At 45.5% G+C, this 22,110-nt stretch overlaps 1 protein-coding gene and 1 long non-coding RNA gene across 3 annotated transcripts; one reads left to right on the top strand and one right to left on the bottom strand.

Moving 5' to 3' along the window:
• Positions 1 to 8,426: 8,426 nt before the first annotated feature.
• LOC124674795 lies at positions 8,427 to 13,162 on the bottom strand. 2 transcript variants are annotated; one of them, XR_006993076.1, is made up of 5 exons: positions 13,115 to 13,162; positions 10,029 to 10,280; positions 9,783 to 9,952; positions 9,017 to 9,253; positions 8,427 to 8,927 (listed from the first exon to the last, which is right to left on the bottom strand). It is a non-coding gene; the product is annotated as an uncharacterized LOC124674795 (long non-coding RNA). The 2 variants fall into 2 exon arrangements; XR_006993075.1 differs by lacking the exon at positions 13,115 to 13,162 and having other exon boundaries at positions 8,429 to 8,927; positions 10,029 to 12,223.
• A 1,314-nt stretch (positions 13,163 to 14,476) lies between these two features.
• LOC124676738 lies at positions 14,477 to 16,950 on the top strand. Its single transcript, XM_047212771.1, has 4 exons — positions 14,477 to 15,329; positions 15,420 to 15,620; positions 15,919 to 16,114; positions 16,587 to 16,950. Exons 1-4 carry the CDS (start codon positions 14,526 to 14,528, stop codon positions 16,769 to 16,771), a joined length of 1,386 nt encoding a protein of 461 aa, XP_047068727.1. The 5' UTR covers positions 14,477 to 14,525; the 3' UTR covers positions 16,772 to 16,950.
• Positions 16,951 to 22,110: the final 5,160 nt, after the last annotated feature.

The following is a 22,110-nucleotide window of genomic DNA, read 5'->3' on the forward strand; positions in this document are numbered from 1 at the left end:
GAAGTTGCTACCGTTGCTCTTAAGCTTTTCTTTCTCTAGGAACTGGTTAAAATTGATTGAGGACGCCATATCTACAACATATTTGCAATAGTTTAGACTAATGTTTATGACAAATTGAGTTCAAATTTTAATTCAACATAATTAAAAACTAGGTGAACTCCCACTCAAAACAATATCCCTCGCATTGTCTTAGTGATCACACGAACCAAATCCACCACACCAAGTCCGATCATCACGAGACAAGATGTAACTTCAATGGCGAACACTCAAAGTGTTCATCATATCAATCATATGATTCATGCTCTACCTTTCGGTATCACGTGTTCCGAGACCATGTCTGTACATGCTAGGCTCGTCAAGGCCACCTTAGTATCCGCATGTGCAAAACTGTCTTGCACCCGTTGTATGCACTTGTTGAATCTATCACACCCGATCATCACGAGATGCTTCGAAACGCAAGTCTTGGCAACGGTGCTACTAAGGATGAACACTTTATTATCTTGATATTTTAGTGAGAGTGATCATCTTATAATGCTACCGTCGCGATCTAAGCAAAATAAGATGCATAAAAGGGTTAACATCACATGCAGTTCATATGTGATATGATATGGCCCTTTTGTCTTTGCGCCTTTGATCTTCATCTCCAAAGCACGGACATGATCTCCATCATCAACGGGCATGATCTCCATCATCGTCGGCGAAGCACCAAGGTCAATGGCGCCGTCTTCATGATTGTCCTCCATGTAGCAAATATTACAACTACTTTGAAATACTACTCAACATGAAATTTAAAAAACAACCATAAGGCTCCTGCCGGTTGCCACAATACAATAATGATCATCTCATACATAGTCATCATCACATTATGGCCATATCACATCACCAAACCCTGCAAAAACAAGTTAGACGTTTTCTAATTTGGTTTGCATATTTTACGTGGTTTAGGGTTTCGAGTGAGATCCAATCTACCTACGAACATGAACCACAACGGTGATACTAGTGTTGTCAATAGAAGAGTAAATTGAATCTTCACTATAGTAGGAGAGACAGACACCCGCAAAGCCACTTATGCAATACAAGTTGCATGTCGAGCGTGGAGCAAATCTCATGAACGCGGTCATGTAAAGTTAGCCCGAGCCGTTTCATCCCACTATGCCACAAAGATGCAAAGTACTCAAACTAAAGACAACATAAGCATCAACGCCCACAAAAACATTGTGTTCTACTCGTGCAACCATCTATGCATAGACACGGCTCTGATACCACTGTAGGGATTCGTTGCATAGAAAACAAAAAATTTCCTACCGCGAGAACGCAATCCAAGCCAAGATGCAATCTAGAAGATGGGAGCAACGAGGGGATGATCAAGACTCACCCTTGAATATTTCCAAAGCCTATAAGAGTAGGCTCTTGTTGCTGCGGTAGACGTTCACTTGCCGCTTGCAAAAGCGCGTAGAAGATCTTGATCACGGCGCCACGAACGGGCAGCACCTCCGTACTCGGTCACACGTTCGGTTGTTGATGAAGACGACGTCCACCTTCCCGTTCCAGCGGGCAGCGGAAGTAGTAGCTCCTCTTGAATCCGACAGCACGACGGCGTGATGTCGGTGGTGGTGGAGAAATCCGGCGGAGCTTCGCTAAGCGTGCGGGATGTGTTGGAGGAGAGAGGGCCGCTAGGGTTTGGGAGAGGGGGGCGCCGGCCACTATGGGGTGCGGCCACCTTGTGGTCTTTGGGTGGCCGGCCCCCTCCCCTTGGCCCCTCATTATATAGGTGGAAGCCCCAAGTGTTGGACTACAAGTCTCCGAATAAGACCCGAACCCAAAACCTTCCATGTGATAGGGAAACCTACCCAAGGTGGGAATCCCACTTGAGGTGGGATTTCCCCTTCCATGTGGGGGGGGTGACCGGCCCCCATAGGGGAGTCCACTTGGGAATCCTCCCCCTTAGGGTTGGCCGGCCATGGGAGGTGGAGTCCCTCCGGGACTCCGCCTTCCTTAGTGGTTTCTTCCGGACTTTTCTAGAACCTTCTAGAACCTTCCATAGAACCTTTCGGATCATTTTAAATCACATAAAATGACTTCCTATATATGAATCTTATTCTCCGGACCATTCCGGAACTCCTCGTGATGTCCGGGATCTCATCCGGGACTCCGAACAAATATTCGAACTCCATTCCATATTCAAGTTCTACCATTTCAACATCCAACTTTAAGTGTGTCACCCTATGGTTCGCGAACTATGCGGACATGGTTGAGTACTCACTCCGACCAATAACCAATAGCGGGATCTGGAGATCCATAATGGCTCCCACATATTCAACGATGACTTAGTGATCGAATGAACCATTCACATACGATACCAATTCCCTTTGTCACGCGATATTTTACTTGTCCGAGGTTTGATCATTGGTATCACTCTATACCTTGTTCAACCTCGTCTCCTGACAAGTACTCTTTACTCGTACCGTGGTATGTGGTCTCTTATGAACTTATTCATATGCTTGCAAGACATTAGACGACATTCCACCGAGAGGGCCCGAGTATATCTATCCGTCATCGGGATGGACAAATCCCACTTTGTTGATCCATATGCCTCAACTCATACTTTCCGGATACTTAATCCCACCTTTATAACCACCCATTTACGCGAGTGGCGTTTGATGTAATCAAAGTACCTTTCCGGCATAAGTGATTTACATGATCTCATGGTCATAAGGACTAGGTAACTATGTATCGAAAGCTTATAGCAAATAACTTAATGACGTGATCTTATGCTACGCTTAATTGGGTGTGTCCATTACATCATTCATATAATGATATAACCTTGTCATTAATAACATCCAATGTTCATGATTATGAAACTAATCATCTATTAATCAACAAGCTAGTTAAGAGGCTTACTAGGGACTCATTTGTTTGTTTACATAACACACATGTATCAATGTTTCGGTTAATACAATTATAGCATGGTATATAAATATTTATCATAAACATAAAGATATATATAATAACCACTTTTATTATTGCCTCTTGGGCATATCTCCAACAATTTGTTCACCCAACATGCTATTTATCTTATGGGAGAGACACCACTAGTGAACTGTGGACCCCGGTCCATTCTTTTACATCTGAATACAATCTACTGCAATCATTATTCTCTAATGTTCTTCGCAAACAAACATCAGCTTCCACACCATACATTTAATCCTTTGTTTACAGCAAGCCGGTGAGATTGACAACCTCACTGTTACGTTGGGGCAAAGTATTTTGATTGTGTTGTGCAGGTTCCACGTTGGCGTCGGAATCCCTGGTGTTGCGCCGCACAACACTCCGTCACCAACGACCTTCACGTGGCCCTTGACTCCTACTGGTTCGATAAACCTTGGTTTCTTACTGAGGGAAACTTGCTGCTATACGCATCACACCTTCCACTTGGGGTTCCCAACGGGCGTGTGCTTTACGCGTCATCACCGCCACGGCGCCAGACGAATCCACCATCCTGCGCGAGTCCATCACACTGCATCCGTCCCGAGACACCACTGCACCATGCCGCGGCGACTCGCCGACACCGACACAGCGAAAGCACACCGCTCCACCTCAGCACCACCGCCATCCGTTGTCTGCTCCAAAAACGATGCCCCCAACAGGGAGAACGGCGTTGCACGTCGCCATCATCCGATCCGGGAGACCCGGGTCTAGGGTTTCCCCCGGAGCTGCCCAGGCGAAGAACGCAGGCTGCAGAGACAATGCCTTCAACAAGGTAACGACGAAGCACGCCGCCATCATCCGCCATGACCGAAGTCCGGCCGGCTTTCACCGGCAGCTGCGCCTCGCCATCGGGGGCTAGGCGACGGATCGCGAGATCCGCCACGGCTAGCCACACAACTAGCCGATCTCCTCCGGCGAGAGAGAAGACCACCACCGCGGTGCCACGGTTTGTGGCACCAGACGCCCACCACCTGCCACCAGGTCGACACCGTCTACGCCATCCAGGGCCGCCGCCCTTGGTGCCGTGGTCCCAGACCTTGAGGAGGAGCAGTGCGGGATCCGTCTCCATCACCGCTGGCCCGGCGATGCCGAGGCTAGGACGGAAGGAGAGGATCGCGCCGCCAGGTTTCGGGTCCGCGCCGCCGCCCCCATCACCGCCCGCCCGAAGGCCGCGGCGAGGAAGAGGAGATGGTCGCGCCACCAGATCATGGGCACGCCGCCACCGCCATCACCGCTTCGCCCGGCGAGGGGCCGCGCCGCCCACATCCTCCACTGGTCGGGGCCATCCCCCCCGTGCGGAGGCTATCCTCCATCCGCCGCACGGAGGGATCATGCGAGAAGCCCCGTCGCCCCCATCACCGGCCGCGCCCGGCTTCGCCGGCGACGGCCTCCGGGGACGACGAGGAGGGAGGGAGGGGGAGGGGAGGACGGCGGCGGCTAGGGTTTGCCGCCCCGAGTCGCCCTGGAGGGGACGATGGATGCAACAAGAGATGACGATGTGCTGGGTTTTGCATCGATCGAGCAAAATCGAACTCCTGCACTTGTACCACTGGTACATGAGAAGATGATACATACAAGCACCTGTCTCATCAGCCTAGCCACGACGTGACACGACTTATGACACGTGTACGTGTTGTCTTTCTTTTTTATCATAACGGTTGATCACACAAAAGATGAAACATTTTTAGACTAGTGGAAGAAGAAACCGAAAGGTCTTGCTCGCACTCACTAGTGAAGACGAACTGAACCATCTATTAGACTGTTTGACGACTCCTTTCATGTCTACAAAACAATACATGAGTTTGCCACCTAGCTGTAGAGCATTGCACCACCGCACTCATGTCTTCCCCATCACTCTTCCGCGTGCACCGTAGTACGGGACGGTAGGTTTTCGAAACCCGTCCTCTTGTGATCTTGTACGGGAGAGAGGCAATAATTTTTTCGGGGAGCGCTCTTGTGTGATTACCGGCTTCTTTTCCCACACAAACTCTGGCAACTACTTGCCCAACAATGATTATTTCCCAGCATCGACAACATCCTCGATGACATGACTGCCAATGACGATACCGTGGGCATGTCTTCTTCCAACACACCATATGTGTTCTTTTATCATCTACTACCTCTGGCCCGTATTAATTGACACGGGCACTACACTTTCTGCGTGCAAACAATGAACTAACTTCACGTCGATTAAAAAAGAAAGGAAGGAGTATGTGAGATCATGTTTCAGTAACTAATAGTAACAATCTATTTAGACTTGTTGTTTTCATACTATGTACTAGATTGCATGAGATGTGGAAAATTGCTCATATTTTCAACAATTCAAACCTTATAATAGATAATTTTCTCCTATTGGCTTTGTTGCTGCTCCTAAGTCTCCTCCATTAGAGGGTGTGCATTACAAGAGACGACATGCGAGAAGGTAACCTTGTATTAGTAACCCCTATCATAATCTATCGAGAGAATATATTATACAATACATGTTCGAGTGTGGGCAAATGGAGACAGAAATTCGAAAATCATAATTACGTGTTTCAAAAAAGTTGAAAACAAGTTTTTGGATGTGATAGGGTACACAAAAATGGTAAAATCCAACAAAATTGTGAAAGAAAAAATGTAGAAAAATGACTTTCTTTTAAGTGTTATAAGATTATCTCCTAGTAAAATGTAGAAAATGACTTCATTTTAAGTAGGATCCTCACTTCCTCCCTACCCGGAAGTGCTACTTCCGCGAGTGTGAAACAAGTGCGTGAAAAGGGGAGACAGATTTGCAGCACCCGGGCACCAGTGTGCCCTTTTTTTTTAAAATGCACTTTTAAGTTTTCAAAAATTTCAAAAATATCAGGAATAGGTATACATGGTCTGTATATCCGTGCGAAGTTTCGGTAGAAAAATCGTTCTATTTTGGGCTATAGAAAAAAATTCTGACTGTGTATTGGAATAATATATGATTCTTTTTGTCTGAAATTTGCCTTTGTATTTTCCCAAGATATAAAGTATTTTAAAGCGAAATTTCTGGCGTACAATCTCGATGTACATATCTAGCTATATATTTTTCAGCAGATTTTTTTGGGCACTCAAATTTCGCAAAATCACTAGTGCCCAGGTGCATCGATGAGTTTTCAGTGAGAAAGGATGCTACTCAATCGCAAATGACATGGCAGCGATGTAGGAGAGCCGTCCGTTGCTACAGGACATGTGTGTATTGCATGGCAGCCTAATCTGCAACCAACGGTGCCATCGGTGACTGCAGAAACTTCTAAATGCGGTTTTAGGTGCAGAAACAAACTGCGTGTTACCGGGGGCAGCTTAGCAGCCGCAGGACAGGGCATCCGAGGCGATGTACGCAACAAAATCTGTTGGTACTTGCAGCTAACCATTAACACTCTAACTGCATCATGCACCGTAGATCAGGATCACGAAGCACTTGTCACAGTGTACTCTCTGAAGCTGAACACTTGTCACAGTGTATTATCTGAAGCAGAACACTTGTCTTATCTCGCCTCGAGAACTGAACGCTAGTTTCCAAACAATGGAGCCTCTCTCCGACGCCCTCTCACAGCCATTGATGCAATTCCTGCCAAGAGTAGATGAACGGATGCTGAGCAAGCAGGTGCGTCCTTTTCCCCGGTGATGAGGCGAGTGATGAGAGGCGTCGCGTGGCACCTGAGTATCTCGCCCACGCCTCCTGGCTCCTCCTGCGCTGCCCGTGTATAAATAGGGGCGCAGGCATCGCCCAGCTATCTCACTCTCACAGTCACAGCGTCCCCTACCTGTGACGTTTCCGTGTTTCCCCTTCCGTGCGTTCTCGCCTCCTTCTTCCTCGGAGCAAGGTAAAGAAACCCTATCAATTTGCAGTATATATACTTCAAGAATCAAGAATGTTTTTATTTTAACTTCTGGTAGTACTACTATGGATGACTGTTGGTATGGTTGAGGTTGGTACTCCGGAAAGATCTCTGGGGTAGCTAATTCAGGAGATGTGGTGTGATTTTTCTTCTCTGTAGTTTCTTGAGCTTGGGTTTGAGAGTGTGCAAACATAATTCTGGGTCAGATTGTTGATTCGATATGGTCTTCTCGGTATCTGCATGCTTTAGGTGCTTTGTTCTACTGGCTTGTTTTCTTTTTTGGTTGCTGTAGAGGGTATAGAGGAGATCTTATCATTTTGTCTCTGAATTTGGAACTGGGATGGACGAGTGTGCGAATTGTTTGGGAGATCCATGTAATTATTATGCTGGTTTATACACTGGATCAGTATAGGCGTATGGCTACTGTAAATCAAGATCCACTCCAGAATTGCACATCATGCTTGCCTGTGCATATGGATGTGACGTATCCTTCGGGGATGCCGGGGGCTTAGCTTTAATTACAATTTTTCTTCTGTTTTCCGGGAGTATATTCAAAGTCCTGGTATACAAAATAAATCTATTAGCAATTTTTGACTTCCTTTTTATGCAACTTGTGAAAGCTATAAATTTTCTAAGCAAGTTCTGCCAAACCCAGTAATTATGAGTTAATCATGACAGATCCTAGATAAACTTCTTGTTCGTGGAGTACTGCTTTTGATCCGGTTCTATGTTCCTGTGCTCATTCATGTGTTGGTTAGTGTTAATTAATCTGACACGCCACGCAAGAAACGGCTAGATCCCACGCTGATCCCATGATTCGGTTCGCAAAGTACAGAACTTTTTAGGCACTCTTTGTAGTACGTCACCCTTACACCCTGGGGACAAGAGGAAAAGTGCCGGTCTTTACTGTGCCAGACACTGTCGACTTCTTGTTCGTTTTTCTCCACAAAATTTGTCACATGTCTTGGATTTCTTAGTGATAACTCCGTCCGTTCCATATTATTTCTCACTGATTTAGTACAAAGTTGTATTACTAAACCAACAACTATGGAACGAAGGGAGTAACTTTTTATCCTCTCCTGGTTACATATTTGATTGCCAAACCGTGATGCCAAAATCAGGTCATGTCTTTTGGAACATGTTGACTGAAGGGGCTGATCAGATAAACTGTTCCTGTTGTTCAGGTTTGAGGACCCGAGTGGAGGATAGCAATGGGGGAGAGTGCTGGAGAGCGTGCCCTGAGCCGTCTCCACAGCGTAAGGGAGCGTATCGGTGATTCCCTCTCAGCGCACACCAATGAGCTCGTCGCCGTTTTCTCAAGGTCTCTCTTTAATCTTTTCCAAACTAGACTGGCCGGCTGGCAGTTTATAGAATCTCTGCATACAAGATATATTTAAGTGATGACATGTGGTTGCCTTGTGTATATCTAAATCATGCTATAGTGTCAGTAGGAATATGATAACTTTGCGTGCCCAGTTGCACCATATTCTGTTTGCTGTAAAAGGTTAGACCTGACCAAACTGACGTGATCTGCAATTCTGCATGTTTTCACTTGTTAAGATTGCTTTAGTGGAGCTAATCCGAAGCATCATTTGCGCAAAAATAATTTCAAAGTGAACAATTTTTTTCTGTATTTCTGCTCCTTGTATTTTCCTTTTGAACTCTTATTGCTACCTGTATTTATAACAAAGTACTTGTATATTTCTTAGCACACTTTTGTTTAAGTAACATCCGTTGATAGGTCTGATATATCTGCTGTATGCGATTGTTCAGGCTTGTTAACCATGGAAAGGGAATGCTTCAGCCCCACCAGATCACTGCTGAGTACAATGCTGCTATTCCCGAGGCTGAGCGAGAGAAGCTGAAGGATACCGCCTTTGAGGATCTCCTAAGGGGGGCACAGGTTTGCGTCACCACGTCATCCCAGTGATGTGCCCAGAGTTTTCAGCTCTTGATCTACATGTTGGTTTCTCATACAGGAGGCAATTGTCATCCCTCCATGGGTTGCTCTCGCCATCCGGCCAAGGCCTGGCGTCTGGGAGTATGTGAGGGTCAATGTGAGCGAGCTTGGCGTTGAGGAGTTGAGTGTCCCTGAGTATTTGCAATTCAAGGAACAATTGGTGAATGAAAGGTATCTGTGATTTTGTGAAATTATCAAGATTTAAGAGTCTACCTTATACCTTATTTCTATCAGATGCTAATACGGTCACTTGACACTCCTTATGTTCAAATTCCAGCACTAATAACAACTTCGTGCTTGAACTGGACTTTGGGCCATTCAATGCCTCCTTCCCTCGGCCATCGCTGTCGAAGTCTATTGGCAATGGTGTGCAGTTCTTGAACAGGCACCTGTCATCAAAGCTGTTCCATGACAAGGAGAGCATGTACCCCTTGCTCAACTTCCTCCGTGCACACAACTACAAGGGGATGGTAGGTTACGGTCTCTGGCATCTTGCTTTATAAATTAATCACTTGACTATATATGTGTTAAAGGTTCTCTGGTAAAACATCTTTGTCGTTGAAAAATGACAGGCTTGTAACATTTTCCCATGGCATGACAATTTTGTGTGTAAATTTCCTAGCCTGAGTGTTCTAGCATATAGTGCAGTGAAACTTAAAAGTAACGGAATTAGATCTAGCTGCTACTAAACATGTGGGAGGTTGCATGTTGATGAAAGCGCACAGAAAATGGCAGACAGAGACTCTATTGCAAATTTGGTAGAATAGAACTGTCACTCAGATATATAACAGCATATGAGCATAATCAGCCTGTAAGAAAATATAGATGCAGTCATAGTTGAAGTGTTGGGCATTTGTCCTGATGATTTGTGCGCTTTGTAAGTAATAAAAATATGTTTAGAACAAATTCTTCAACTAAGTACAGAAGCATACTCGCTATTTGTCTGTGACCCAGAAAGTTATGAACTGGAAGTCTGGAACCATTACCTCCTGCTGAATTATGTGGATTATGTAATCTTTTCTTTCTTGCTTCAGACCATGATGTTGAACGACAGAATTCGCAGTCTCAGTGCCCTCCAAGATGCACTCAGGAAGGCAGAGAAGCATCTGTCAGGCCTTCCAGCTGACACCCCGTACTCAGAGTTCCACCACCGGTACTGCATAATCATCATACTCATGATCATTGAAAACCTTATTTGCTCTCAACAAAAAATAAACATCGCATTGCTATACCAATACTTTTTCGTTGCACATTCAGGTTCCAGGAACTTGGTTTGGAGAAAGGTTGGGGCGACTGTACTCAGCGTGCACATGAGACTATCCACCTTCTCTTGGACCTTCTCGAGGCTCCTGATCCATCCACCTTGGAAAAGTTTCTCGGAACAATCCCAATGGTGTTCAATGTTGTCATCCTCTCTCCTCATGGTTACTTTGCTCAGGCCAATGTCTTGGGGTACCCAGATACTGGTGGGCAGGTAGAGTCCCCTGCAAAATTTTGACACTTCAGCATATTCCCTCTTCATATTCTAAACAACACCACATATTTGTTATCACCAACTTTCTTATGTGATGGCAATCCACAGGTTGTCTACATTTTGGACCAAGTCCGTGCTATGGAGAATGAGATGCTGTTGAGAATCAAGCAGCAAGGTCTTGACATTACACCAAAGATTCTAATAGTAAGTTTAGTACCCAATATGATCAAATATGAAGTCGCTATTTTAGTTGATCCCTAATGAGGTGTATTTGGCCTTACATAGGTCACCAGGTTGCTCCCTGATGCACACGGCACCACCTGCGGCCAGCGCCTTGAGAAGGTCCTTGGCACTGAGCACACCCACATTCTGCGTGTGCCATTCAAAACAGAAGATGGGATTGTTCGCAAATGGATCTCACGTTTTGAAGTCTGGCCTTACCTGGAAGCTTACACCGATGTATGCATCTAACTTTCCATCAGGTTGTTTGTAGTGTTTCATTAGGTTGACACAATTCATATATTTCTCTGTTGCTTTCAGGATGTGGCACATGAGATTGCCGGAGAGCTGCAGGCCAACCCTGACTTGATCATTGGAAACTACAGTGATGGAAACCTTGTCGCGTGTTTGTTGGCACACAAGTTGGGGGTTACTCATGTAAACATTCTACCCCCTTGATCAAAAGAAGATCTATTTTCATCTCCGTAGTATTTTATCATAACTCTTATTCCCGTATATGCAGTGTACCATTGCTCATGCCCTAGAGAAAACCAAGTACCCCAACTCTGACCTTTACTGGAAGAAATTTGAAGATCACTACCACTTCTCCTGCCAGTTCACGGCTGACCTGATTGCAATGAACCATGCTGACTTCATCATCACCAGTACCTTCCAAGAGATTGCTGGAAAGTAAGATTCTCTTTCTCACAGAAATCCCACTATGGTCATTTGCAAATATCATCAAATGTTCTAATGTTACTGTCCAATTTTCCTTTTTCAGCAAGGATACAGTAGGGCAGTATGAGTCGCACATGGCATTCACAATGCCTGGCCTCTATCGCGTTGTCCATGGTATTGATGTCTTCGACCCCAAGTTCAACATCGTCTCCCCTGGTGCTGACATGACCATCTACTTCCCATACACTGAACAACAGAAGAGGCTTACTTCCCTCCATTCTGAGATTGAGGAGCTACTCTTCAGTGATGTCGAGAATTCTGAGCACAAGTAAGGGTCATACTTGTATCATTTTTGAATTTGAGTTTCTTGTAATGAATGCATGCTTTTCTGGTTATCTAACAAGAGCACCTCTCCAGATTTGTGCTGAAGGACAAGAAGAAGCCGATCATCTTCTCCATGGCTAGGCTGGACCGTGTGAAGAATATGACTGGCCTGGTTGAACTGTATGGCCGGAACCCACGCCTACAGGAGCTGGTGAACCTTGTAGTTGTCTGTGGAGACCATGGAAAGGAGTCCAAGGACAAGGAGGAGCAGGCCGAGTTCAAGAAGATGTTTGATCTGATCGAAGAATACAACTTGAGCGGCCACATCCGCTGGATCTCTGCTCAGATGAACCGCGTCCGCAACGGTGAGCTCTACCGCTACATCTGCGACATGAAGGGAGCCTTTGTGCAGGTGAAGAACACTGTCAACCTAGGAACTCACTATGACTGAATCACAGAATCCGCTAGTTCTGACGTCTTCTTTTCTGTTTGCCTCCCTGTGCACAGCCTGCTTTCTATGAGGCCTTCGGGCTTACCGTGATAGAGGCCATGACATGTGGCCTTCCCACATTTGCCACTGCATACGGTGGTCCAGCTGAGATCATTGTGAATGGCGTGTCCGGCTACCACATCGATCCATACCAGAACGACAAGGCCTCCGCGCTGCTGGTGGAGTTCTTTGAGAAGTGCCAGGAAGATCCCAGCCACTGGAACAAGATCTCGCAGGGCGGACTCCAGCGCATCGAGGAGAAGTATATATGCAATGCCCCCTCATCTGTCTATATCACCATCTGATACACATGCGCTGCCTCTCTTACCAGTACTGAACTGAGATTGATGCCGTGCCATGATCTTGACGCAGGTACACCTGGAAGCTGTACTCTGAGAGGCTGATGACCCTCTCTGGTGTCTATGGTTTCTGGAAGTACGTCTCCAACCTCGACAGGCGCGAGACTCGCCGCTACCTCGAGATGCTCTACGCCCTCAAGTACCGCAAAATGGTACGTGCCATGACATTGCATTCGACCACCTTGATAAATTTACCCCAGTTCATGACCCGACACTTAATTCTCTGTGCCTTTGTTGTGTGCAGGCTACCACTGTTCCATTGGCTATCGAGGGCGAGACCTCGGGCAAATGATTTGGCCTCATTGAAGAAATAAAAGGGCGGACCAGCGCCCCACTTCCCCATTCCTGATTCAGCATTGAAGCACAGATTGGAGAGTGTTCTGCCTTTGCTTTTCCTAGATTGTAGTTACAGGGAACTTAGTTCCTGTGGAGTCTCTGTGTTGTCTGTGGTAGAGGAACTAAATGTGAGAATGTACTCAGTGCTCACTGGTTGGTACTTTTTCATGGATGCTATGGTTTGAATGAATAATAAGATAAATCTCTGTTTACCCCCATATTACCCAAAATTTCGTGCAGTTTCGCAGCTAACATTCAGTAGCACAAATTCATCAGAGTGGTGTGGTCGGTGGGTGCATCTAGAATTCTAGGCAAATGCTTTGTAGGATTGAAATTTACGCCTGATAAAATAATGTGGCCATCGTAATTCGTCAAACTCCCCAGGATGCCAGCAATTTTTCCACGGAATCGAAACAGCAAACTGAACAGAGGACTCACTCGCAACAGGCGCGCAGAGGGGCGGAGGGTTCAAGGCCAAGTCGACGCCGGCGGAGGGCTGAAGGACAAGTCGACGCCGGCGGCGAGCTGCTCGCCAACCGAACCTCCAAAGCGGGCAAAGCCCGGACGCCTAGACGCAACGACGCTGCCCGCCCGCCCGTGCTCCTTCACACCGCGAGTTTGCAGCCGCGGCTGCCGACAAGAACCCGGGCACGCTGCGCTTCGCCGCTTCGCCCTCGAGTGGTCGACCATCGCTTCCTGCCGCGGCGGCCGCCGGCCAGAGCTGCCGGTGTCTCAGGCACGGTAACCGTCGCAAAGCGGGGACGGCCCGGCCCATTATCCAACGCGGCCTGACTGGGCCTACAGTGGGCCCACTCGTCCGAAGAACAAACCGAGTACGTTACGGCGTCGCCAGCTCGGACCCTTTCTTTCTTGTGGTGGGAAACCAACACGTTGCCGGACCCGAGCCCGGGCGGCCGGGCCCAAGCCCGGTAGCGTACAGATGAGGCAGCCGCGTGCTCCCCTTGTTCCGTCTTCTCCTTCCCACTTTACCCCCATCTTGCCGGCGAACGGAAGAAACCCGCCCAATCCCCACGCCCGACGCTTCCTCCCGCGACCATCGCCCCCCTCCGATCCGGCACGCCCATAGGTTGGTACCGCCTGCTCTCCCGGATTTTATTCCGTGCTGATTCGTTAGGGTTGATGGATGAGGGCGATTCACTATCTGCCCCCTTTGCCGAGCCGCTTGATCCCATCACGCTGTTTTTGTTGGATTGATTGTGGTGCTTGGACGTCATAGATAGCTGTTCTACTGGTTAAGCAGGGTTGGTTTCTCGGTTGATCGATCCATCTGTAATCTGCTAGTTTAGGGTTTCGTAGATTTCTCCCCAATTGCTTACCCGTAGAAGCTAGGTAGACGTGCTGCAAGCCATCGTTGTTTTGGGAATCACTTCGGGGTGTGTTGGCCGTGGTTCGTTGTTCTGTTGCAATACTTATTAGTGCTAAAGAAAACACACAAGTAGAACAATTAATCGAAGGCGTGCTTTTCTTAGCTGTGTAGTAGTAGTTGTCAATTACACCTAGTAGAGTTTTGTAGTATAATTAATGAACTGGGTATAGTAGTTCCCAACTGCACCTAGAGTTTTATACACCCTTGGATTAGTATTACTTGTCGCTAATATGGATGTATCTACAACTAAAATGTGTCTAGATACATCCATATCAGCGACAATTAATATGAATCGGAGGGAGTGGTACAATCAATGAGCTGGGCGAAAGAATGACCATGGTTTAATGAACTAGAGCAACATTATGAATGTTATACCATACTAATCTCTGTTTCCATCTCTGTTTGTTAGGTCATTCCGCGTCATTACCGATTGCTACATGACTGCACAATCTGAATGATTCCATGGAGACTCCAAACGAAGCGAGACCGTACTCATCCCTCCCCCAATTCCAACCCAACTACAGCCAGGGAGCTCCCATGTCCGACCAAGCTCCAGAGAACAACTACCTGGCGCACGACTACCTCTACGAGCCGTCGCTGGAACCAGACTTCCCGTCAGAATACGGTTCCAGGGAAGACCCCTTCGCCACAGCACGGGCTAGCCCAACCATCAATCTGAAGACCGTTCTGGGCGGTATCGCGGCGATTGTTTCAGGCGCAAGTAAGGGTGAGGACGGCGTGTCGCAGCAGCAGAATTTCGGCACGGGTGTGTCGTTTCTAGCGTCGGGCAAGGACGGTGGTCTGCACCCGTCTGTCTGCGTTCCGAGCGCGCCGCCGCTGCTTGAGGAAAACGCTATGCAGTTCAGCGCGTACAAGGAGGTGTTGCTGGCGGATCCCCCGGAGTGGTTGCCGGATAGCTCTACCAGTGTGTGCCTGCAGTGCAGCAATCCTTTCACGGCACTGACTCGGGGGAGGCACCACTGCCGCTTCTGCGGAGGTATATTCTGCAAGGAGTGCTCCAAGGGGAGGTGTTTGATGCCCATGAAGTTCAGGCAGCGTGATCCTCAGAGGGTGTGCGATGCTTGCTATGATAGGCTTGATCCTCTCCAGGGCTTGTTGATCAACTACAACAGTAACGCCATGCAGCCTGCGAAACATGATGTCATGGATTGGACAAGTACGAGGAGCTGGTTGAACTTGCCTGTTGGATTATCGATGGAGTATGAGCTGTACAAGGCAACGAATACGCTCAGGAAATATTGCCAGGTATGTTTTATGTTTTGCCCCTCAAAGGCTCAAGCAGATGTAATGCTTGTCATCTAGATCTGAGAAGTGTTTCTGTTTTGGAATGTGTAGGTGTCTAGACTAAATCCTGAGAAGTCCATCCCATCATCTATCCTCAAGGGAGCAAAGGGGCTTGCTGTGCTCACAGTTGCCAAGGCAGGTGCAGTTCTTACGTACAAAATGGGCACTGGACTTGTAGTTGCTCGCAGATCAGATGGATCATGGTCTGCCCCGTCTGCGATTTTATCTGTTGGATTGGGATGGGGAGTTCAGGTATTTGTCCAATATAAATCTTTCTTTGAATTGAATGCACATACAACATCTACATCTATCTGCTGCTAATTTAAATTCTTGTTATTTTCACCGCAAAAAAGGAATTTAATTCTTCTGTTCTTCACTGAATTAGTTTCCATGAAAGTCATTTAAGCATCATGGCATTTTTTCTTATGAGATTGCATGATGCCAAAAACAAGTTTATGTTCAATCACTCCTATCTGGATGCTGAACTACAGTTTATCCTTTGGTTTGTTGATTTCGCAATGGTAAAGACATTTCTTTTTGTTTTTTTCAGATTGGAGGAGAATTGACAGATTTTATAATCGTGCTTCATGATCTTAAAGCTGTCAAGGCATTCAGTAGCCGCCTGCATCTTTCTCTTGGGGCAGGATTGAGTGCGGCAGCAGGACCAATCGGCAGAGCCCTTGAAGCAGATGTTCGAGCAAGTGAAAAAGGTTCTGGTATATGCTACACTTACAGCTGCAGCAAAGGTACTAATAAGAAAAGTTGCTTCCCCTCATTGTCATTTTAGATATACTACATCCGTTCAATTTTGACACTGTTAACAAGTACTCCCTCCGTCCTGAATTAGATGTCACAGATTTGTCTAGATTCGCATGTATTTATACACTAAAAGTCAAATCTGCGACAAAGTAATTCTGGACAGATGGAGTAAGAAATTGCCAAATGGAAGACTTTAAACATGGGACTGAGCTTGCTCTGTAAAATTATCTGTCACATTTGGTGTTTATTGCTGCATGTAAAATAATTTGGAAGATACTTTATAGTCATTTTTTGGAGGGGAAAGAAATCGTTTTTACAGATCCAGTCATCTCATTAGCCATAATATGTCTTTACAAGTATAATCCATCTCCTATGTTTGTTTGTTAGCTTACACCTTTCATTACAGCTATCTCAGTAGCCTTCTAATTTATAGCCTCTCTATTTCAAAACGTGAAACAGGTGCCTTTGTTGGGATCTCACTGGAAGGAAATGTGGTGACGACCAGATCAGACACCAATCTGCGCTTCTACGGGGACGCTTACTTGACCACAACCGATATTCTGTTTGGGAGGGTGGAGAAGCCCAGAGCTGCCCAACCCTTGTACAAAGCTCTAGATGATTTATTCTCCAAAATGGTTTGCTAGTTCTAGTCATGTTAGCATTAGCATTCACCATGTACATATATCTGTAAAAGATGCTAGGAAATCCCCTGAAAAAAATATCAAGAAAATGTACATATTTTATTGGATGGGTTCATAGCAAGTATGTAACCCGCATGTAAATATTGCCAGGATACTGTACGCTATCTAATCTATGGTTTCTATGGTTGTGCTCCCATTCATACAATGGAGCTTTGTTAAACGTAGTGTATTATGGGCTTCCGGCTCTGACAATCAGGTTACCAGGTTCGTGTTTGCTTCTTCCTTCTCTCCGCGAGTTTCTCCTTGGATGGGTTCGCTTCAACTACTGATCCAGTGATCCACGCATGTTATTAGTTATCCTGATTATTGCCAGGATGTAAGTACGTTAGGCAGTGCACTACTGTTATTATACCTTCTGTTTTCACTCGTAGTACTTGAGCGTTTTATTGCTTGACTTTCTTTTAGCAACAACACCAGTTTGCCACACATAATTTGAGAGTAGCACCGTTGCCATGTCCAGATAAGTTGTCAATAAACTTAGCTGAACTGAAGTTAATTATAGTCTCCAGATGAATAACACTTTCTTCCAATGAATAAGATGTATATATTCTTGAAATATCAAACAACATAAAATTCAACTAAGTTTATTCAAAGTTAATAACATGTAATTCGCTCAAAAAAAGTTATTAACATGCAAATACAAAATTAATATCGTTAGATACATCATGAACAATATTTTAATATAATATATAAATAATATTAGGACCCACCTAAGGCTTAGTCGACTGAGAAACAAGATATTGCTTAGTCAATTTTCCTTCGATTTCTCATTTCCCTCTAGCGACCCCCACAAGCCACATCCCCCACCGGCGTGACCAAAATCTTCCTGCCCGCTGCCGCCACCTAGGTCATCCCTCTAAATCCCTCCACCCTTGTCTGCGTCTTCTCCGGCACCCCCACCCCCAAGCTATGTTCTTTGCTCGCCTCCACCGCCTCCGCCGTGGCCGGCCTTGTTGTCGGTGCCTTGGTGGCTCCAGATCGCTCTTGTCCACATCAACGAGGAGCTCTGCCTCTCTCAGTTTGTCACAATAGAGATCGATCGAGCGGCTAATTTGGTTCTCGTTAATCAAGAGCTAGCAAAAGCGATAATGTTATAGTTGTTGATAGTTATATAAAAGTTTAGTAGAACTTTACTAAACTTATTTCCAAATATATAGACTTCATTTATTTGAATGGAGGGAGCATTTTTTGTTGTTGTTTTTCAGCCCATGCGGATGGCCAGGAGGCAATGGTCTTGAAACGGACTGGCACACAGCTGCAAATTGCTTCTCCTGCCCCCTGTCGGCTAGCAACAATGTACCTTCTCCAGATAGGTGACTAGGGCAGCGACCGCTTTTCCCCTCCCTCCGCAGGCAAGGCCACGGGTCCTGCCTCCTACTTCTAGTGTTCCGGCGGAGGTAGAGGAAAGGGACCTTGGTGCTTCAACTTTGACGAGTAGTTAGGGTTGACCCATGTTTTGGGGCGTCACGCCAAAATATGGTGCCTCTGCTTATTCCCTCCCCATCTCGGGGTGCTCTAATCGGCGGCAGAATGAAGTAGATGGCTTGGTCCTCTCATCATTCTTCGGATCTTGCAATATTAGTTTCTCGGTATGTCGCTGGCGTTTGTCGTGATCTGCAACTGGCGGCCAGGGCGAGGTGGATGCTCATGAGCGAGTATGTTGGTCCTAAGGTGGAGTATCCGTCGTTTCCTTGACTTTGTCAATGTGATGGGGCAAATCCTGATCCAAGACACCATGGGGACGTTTGATAACCCACAAGTATAGGGGATCGCAACAGTCTTCGAGGGAAGTAAAACCCAAATTTATTGATTCGACACAAGGGGAGGTAAAGAATACTTATAAGCATTAACAACTGAGTTGTCAATTCAGCTGCACCTGGAAAAGCACTAGTAACAGGGGTGATGTGAAAGCAGCAGTGATATGAGAGCAATAGTAACAGTAACACAGAGGCAATGGCATCAGAAAATAGTTGATACTACTTCCAATGACATGTAGGAACGAGTATATGATGATGAAAGATGGACCGGGGTTCCCAGCTATCTACACTAGTGGTAACTCTCCAATAACAAGTGTTGGGTGAACAAATTACAGTTGTACAATTGATAGGATTGAAATAGCATTAAGACGAGAACATCAAGATTATTAATCATGTAGGCATGTTTTCCATATATAGTTATACGTGCTCGCAATGAGAAACTTGCATAACATCTTTTGTCCTACCAGCCGGTGGCAGCCGGACCTCTAGGGAATCTACTGGAAATTAAGGTACTCCTTTTAATAGAGCACCGGCGCAAAGCATTAACACTCCGTGAAAACATGTGATCCTCATACCTAAGCCTTCCCCTCCAGTTATCCCAGTTGTTGTCACTTCGGGGCCTCGGGTTCCGGACATAGACATGTGCAAACAACTTGTAGATACAATCTAAGCAATAAGTATAGAGCTTAAATCTAAGATCATGCCACTCGGGCCCTAGTGACAAGCATTAAACACAACAAGATTGTAGCAACAATAACTTCATAAACTTTATAGTAACAATCCATCGGATCCCAACAAACACAACACCGATTACATCAGATGAATCTCAATCATGTAAGGCAGCTCATGAGATCATTGTATTGAAGTACATGGGGGAGAGAGTACCAACTAGCTACAGCTAGAACCCGTAGTCCATGGGGGAACTACTCACGGAGCATGATGAAGGCGATGGCGTTGATGGAGATGGCTTCCGGGGGCACTTCCCTGTCCCGGCGGCGTGCCGGAACAGAGATTCTGTCCCCCGAAACGGAGTTTCGCGATGGCGGCGGCGCCCCTAGAGTCTTTCTGGAGTTTCGTCAATTGGTATCGCGTTTTTAGGTCGAAAGGGGTTATATAGGCGAAGAGGCGGCGCAGGAGGGCGCCTGGGGGTCCCACCCCATAGGGCGGCGCGCCCCCCTTACAGGCCGAGCCGGCCTATGGTCTGGGGGGCCCATGCCTCCCCTCTGACTCCCCTTCGGTGTCCTGGTCCGTCTCGGTGAATTATGATGTTTGGTCTTCGTTTCGTCGAATTCCGAGAATATTGCCCGAACAACCTTTCTGGAACCAAAAACAACAGAAAACAGGAACTGACACTTCGGCATCTTGCTAATAGGTTAGTTCCGGAAAATGCATAAAAACATTATAAAGTGCGAGAAAAACATGTAGGTATTGTCATAGAACAAGCATGGAACATCAGAAATTATAGGTACGTTGGAGACGTATCAAGCATCCCCAAGCTTAGTTCCTGCTCGCCCTCGAGTAGGTAAACGATAAAAAGGATAAGTTCTGTAGTGACATGCTACTTACATAACTTTGATCATACTATTGCAAAGCATATGAGATGAATGAAGTGACTCAAGGCAACGATCTATATTTGCTAACAAATAGATAACATATAGCAAAACTTTTAATGAATAGTACTTTCAAGACAAGCATCAAAAGTCTTGCATAAGAGTTAACTCATAAAGCAATAAATTCAAAGTAAAGGCATTGAAGCAACACGAGAGGAAGATTTAAGTTTCAGCGAGTTGCTTTCAACTTTCAACATGCATATCTCATGGATAATTGTCAACACAAAGTAGAATAATAAGTGCAATAAGCAAGTATGTAAGAATCAATGCACAGTTGACACAAGTGTTTGCTTCTAAGATGGAAGGAAGTAGGTAAACTGACTCAACATAAAGTAAAGAAAGGCCCTTCGCAGAGGGAAGCAGGGATTAAATCATGTGCTAGAGCTTTTTAAGTTTTGAAATCATATAGAGAGTATAAAAGTAAAGTTTTGAGAGGTGTTTGTTGTTGTCAACGAATGGTAGTGGGCACTCTAACCCCCTCATCAAACAGACCTTCAAAGAGCGGCTCCCATGAAGGACGTTATCTCTACCAGCAAGGTAGATCATCTCTCTTCTCTTTTGTTGACACATGTACTTTAGTTTTTATTTATGGTTGACACTCCTCCCAACCTTTTGCTTACGCAAGCCATGGCTAACCGAGTCCTCGGGTGCCTTCCAACATTCACATACCATGAAGGAGTGTCTATTTGCAAAATTAAGTTGCTTACTGATGAATCAGGGCAAAACATGTGAAGAGAATTATTAATGAAAGTTAATTAATTGGGGCTGGGAACCCCATTGCCGGCTCTTTTTGCAAAATTATTGGATAAGCGGATGAAGCCACTAGTCCATTGGTGAAAGCTGCCCAACAAGATTGAAAGATAAAACACCACATACTTCCTCATGAGCTATAAAACATTGACACAAATAAGAGATAATAAAGTTTTGAATTGTTTAAAGGTAGCACATGAAGTATTTACTTGGAATGACAGAAAATACGACATAGTAGGTAGGTATGGTGGACACAAATGGCATAAGTTTTGGCTCAAGGTTTTGGATGCACGAGAAGTATTTCCTCTCAGTACAAGGCTTTGGCTAGCTAGGTTGTTTGAAACAAACACAAGTATGAACCGGTACAACAAAACTTACATAAGAACATATTGCAAGCATTATAAGACTCTACATTGTCTTCCTTGTTGCTCAAACACTTTTACCAGAAAATATCTAGACCTTAGAGAGACCAATCATGCAAACCAATTTCAACAAGCTCTACGGTAGTTCTCCACTAATAGGTTCAAATTACATGATGCAAGAGCTTAATCATGATCTACTTGAGAGCTCAAAACAATTGCCAAGTATCAAATTATCCAAGACAATATGAAGCATTTTCTGTTTCCAACCAAATAACAATAAGTGCAATAGCTTCCAACTTTTGTCATTGAACATTAAAAGTAAGAGCGAAGAACACAAGTGTTCATATGAAAAAGCGGAGCGTGTCTCTCTCCCAAACAAGGATTGCTAGGATCCGAATTTATTCAAACAAAAACAAAAATAAAAACACACAGACGTTCCAAGTAAAGCACATAAGATGTGACCGAATAAAAATATAGTTTCAATAGAAGAAACCTGATAAGTTGATGAAGAAGGGGATGCCTTGGGCATCTCCAAGCTTAGACGCTTGAGTCTTCTTGAAATATGCAGGGATGAACCACGGGGGCATCCCCAAGCTTAGATTTTTCACTCTTCTTGATCATATATCATCCTCCTCTCTTGACCCTTGAAAAATTCCTTCACACCAAACTTCTCATAAACTTCATTAGAGGGGTTAGTACTCAAAAAAACTTTAATCCACCTTAGTCCTGTAGTGACATATTGCAAGAATTCAATAAAACATTAGCTACAGCTCTCCATATCTAGAAAACCTTGCTTAAAGTCC

The sequence above is a fragment of the Lolium rigidum genome, chromosome 7 (assembly GCF_022539505.1).
Source record: "Lolium rigidum isolate FL_2022 chromosome 7, APGP_CSIRO_Lrig_0.1, whole genome shotgun sequence".
In the NCBI taxonomy this organism is placed as follows: domain Eukaryota; kingdom Viridiplantae; phylum Streptophyta; class Magnoliopsida; order Poales; family Poaceae; genus Lolium; species Lolium rigidum.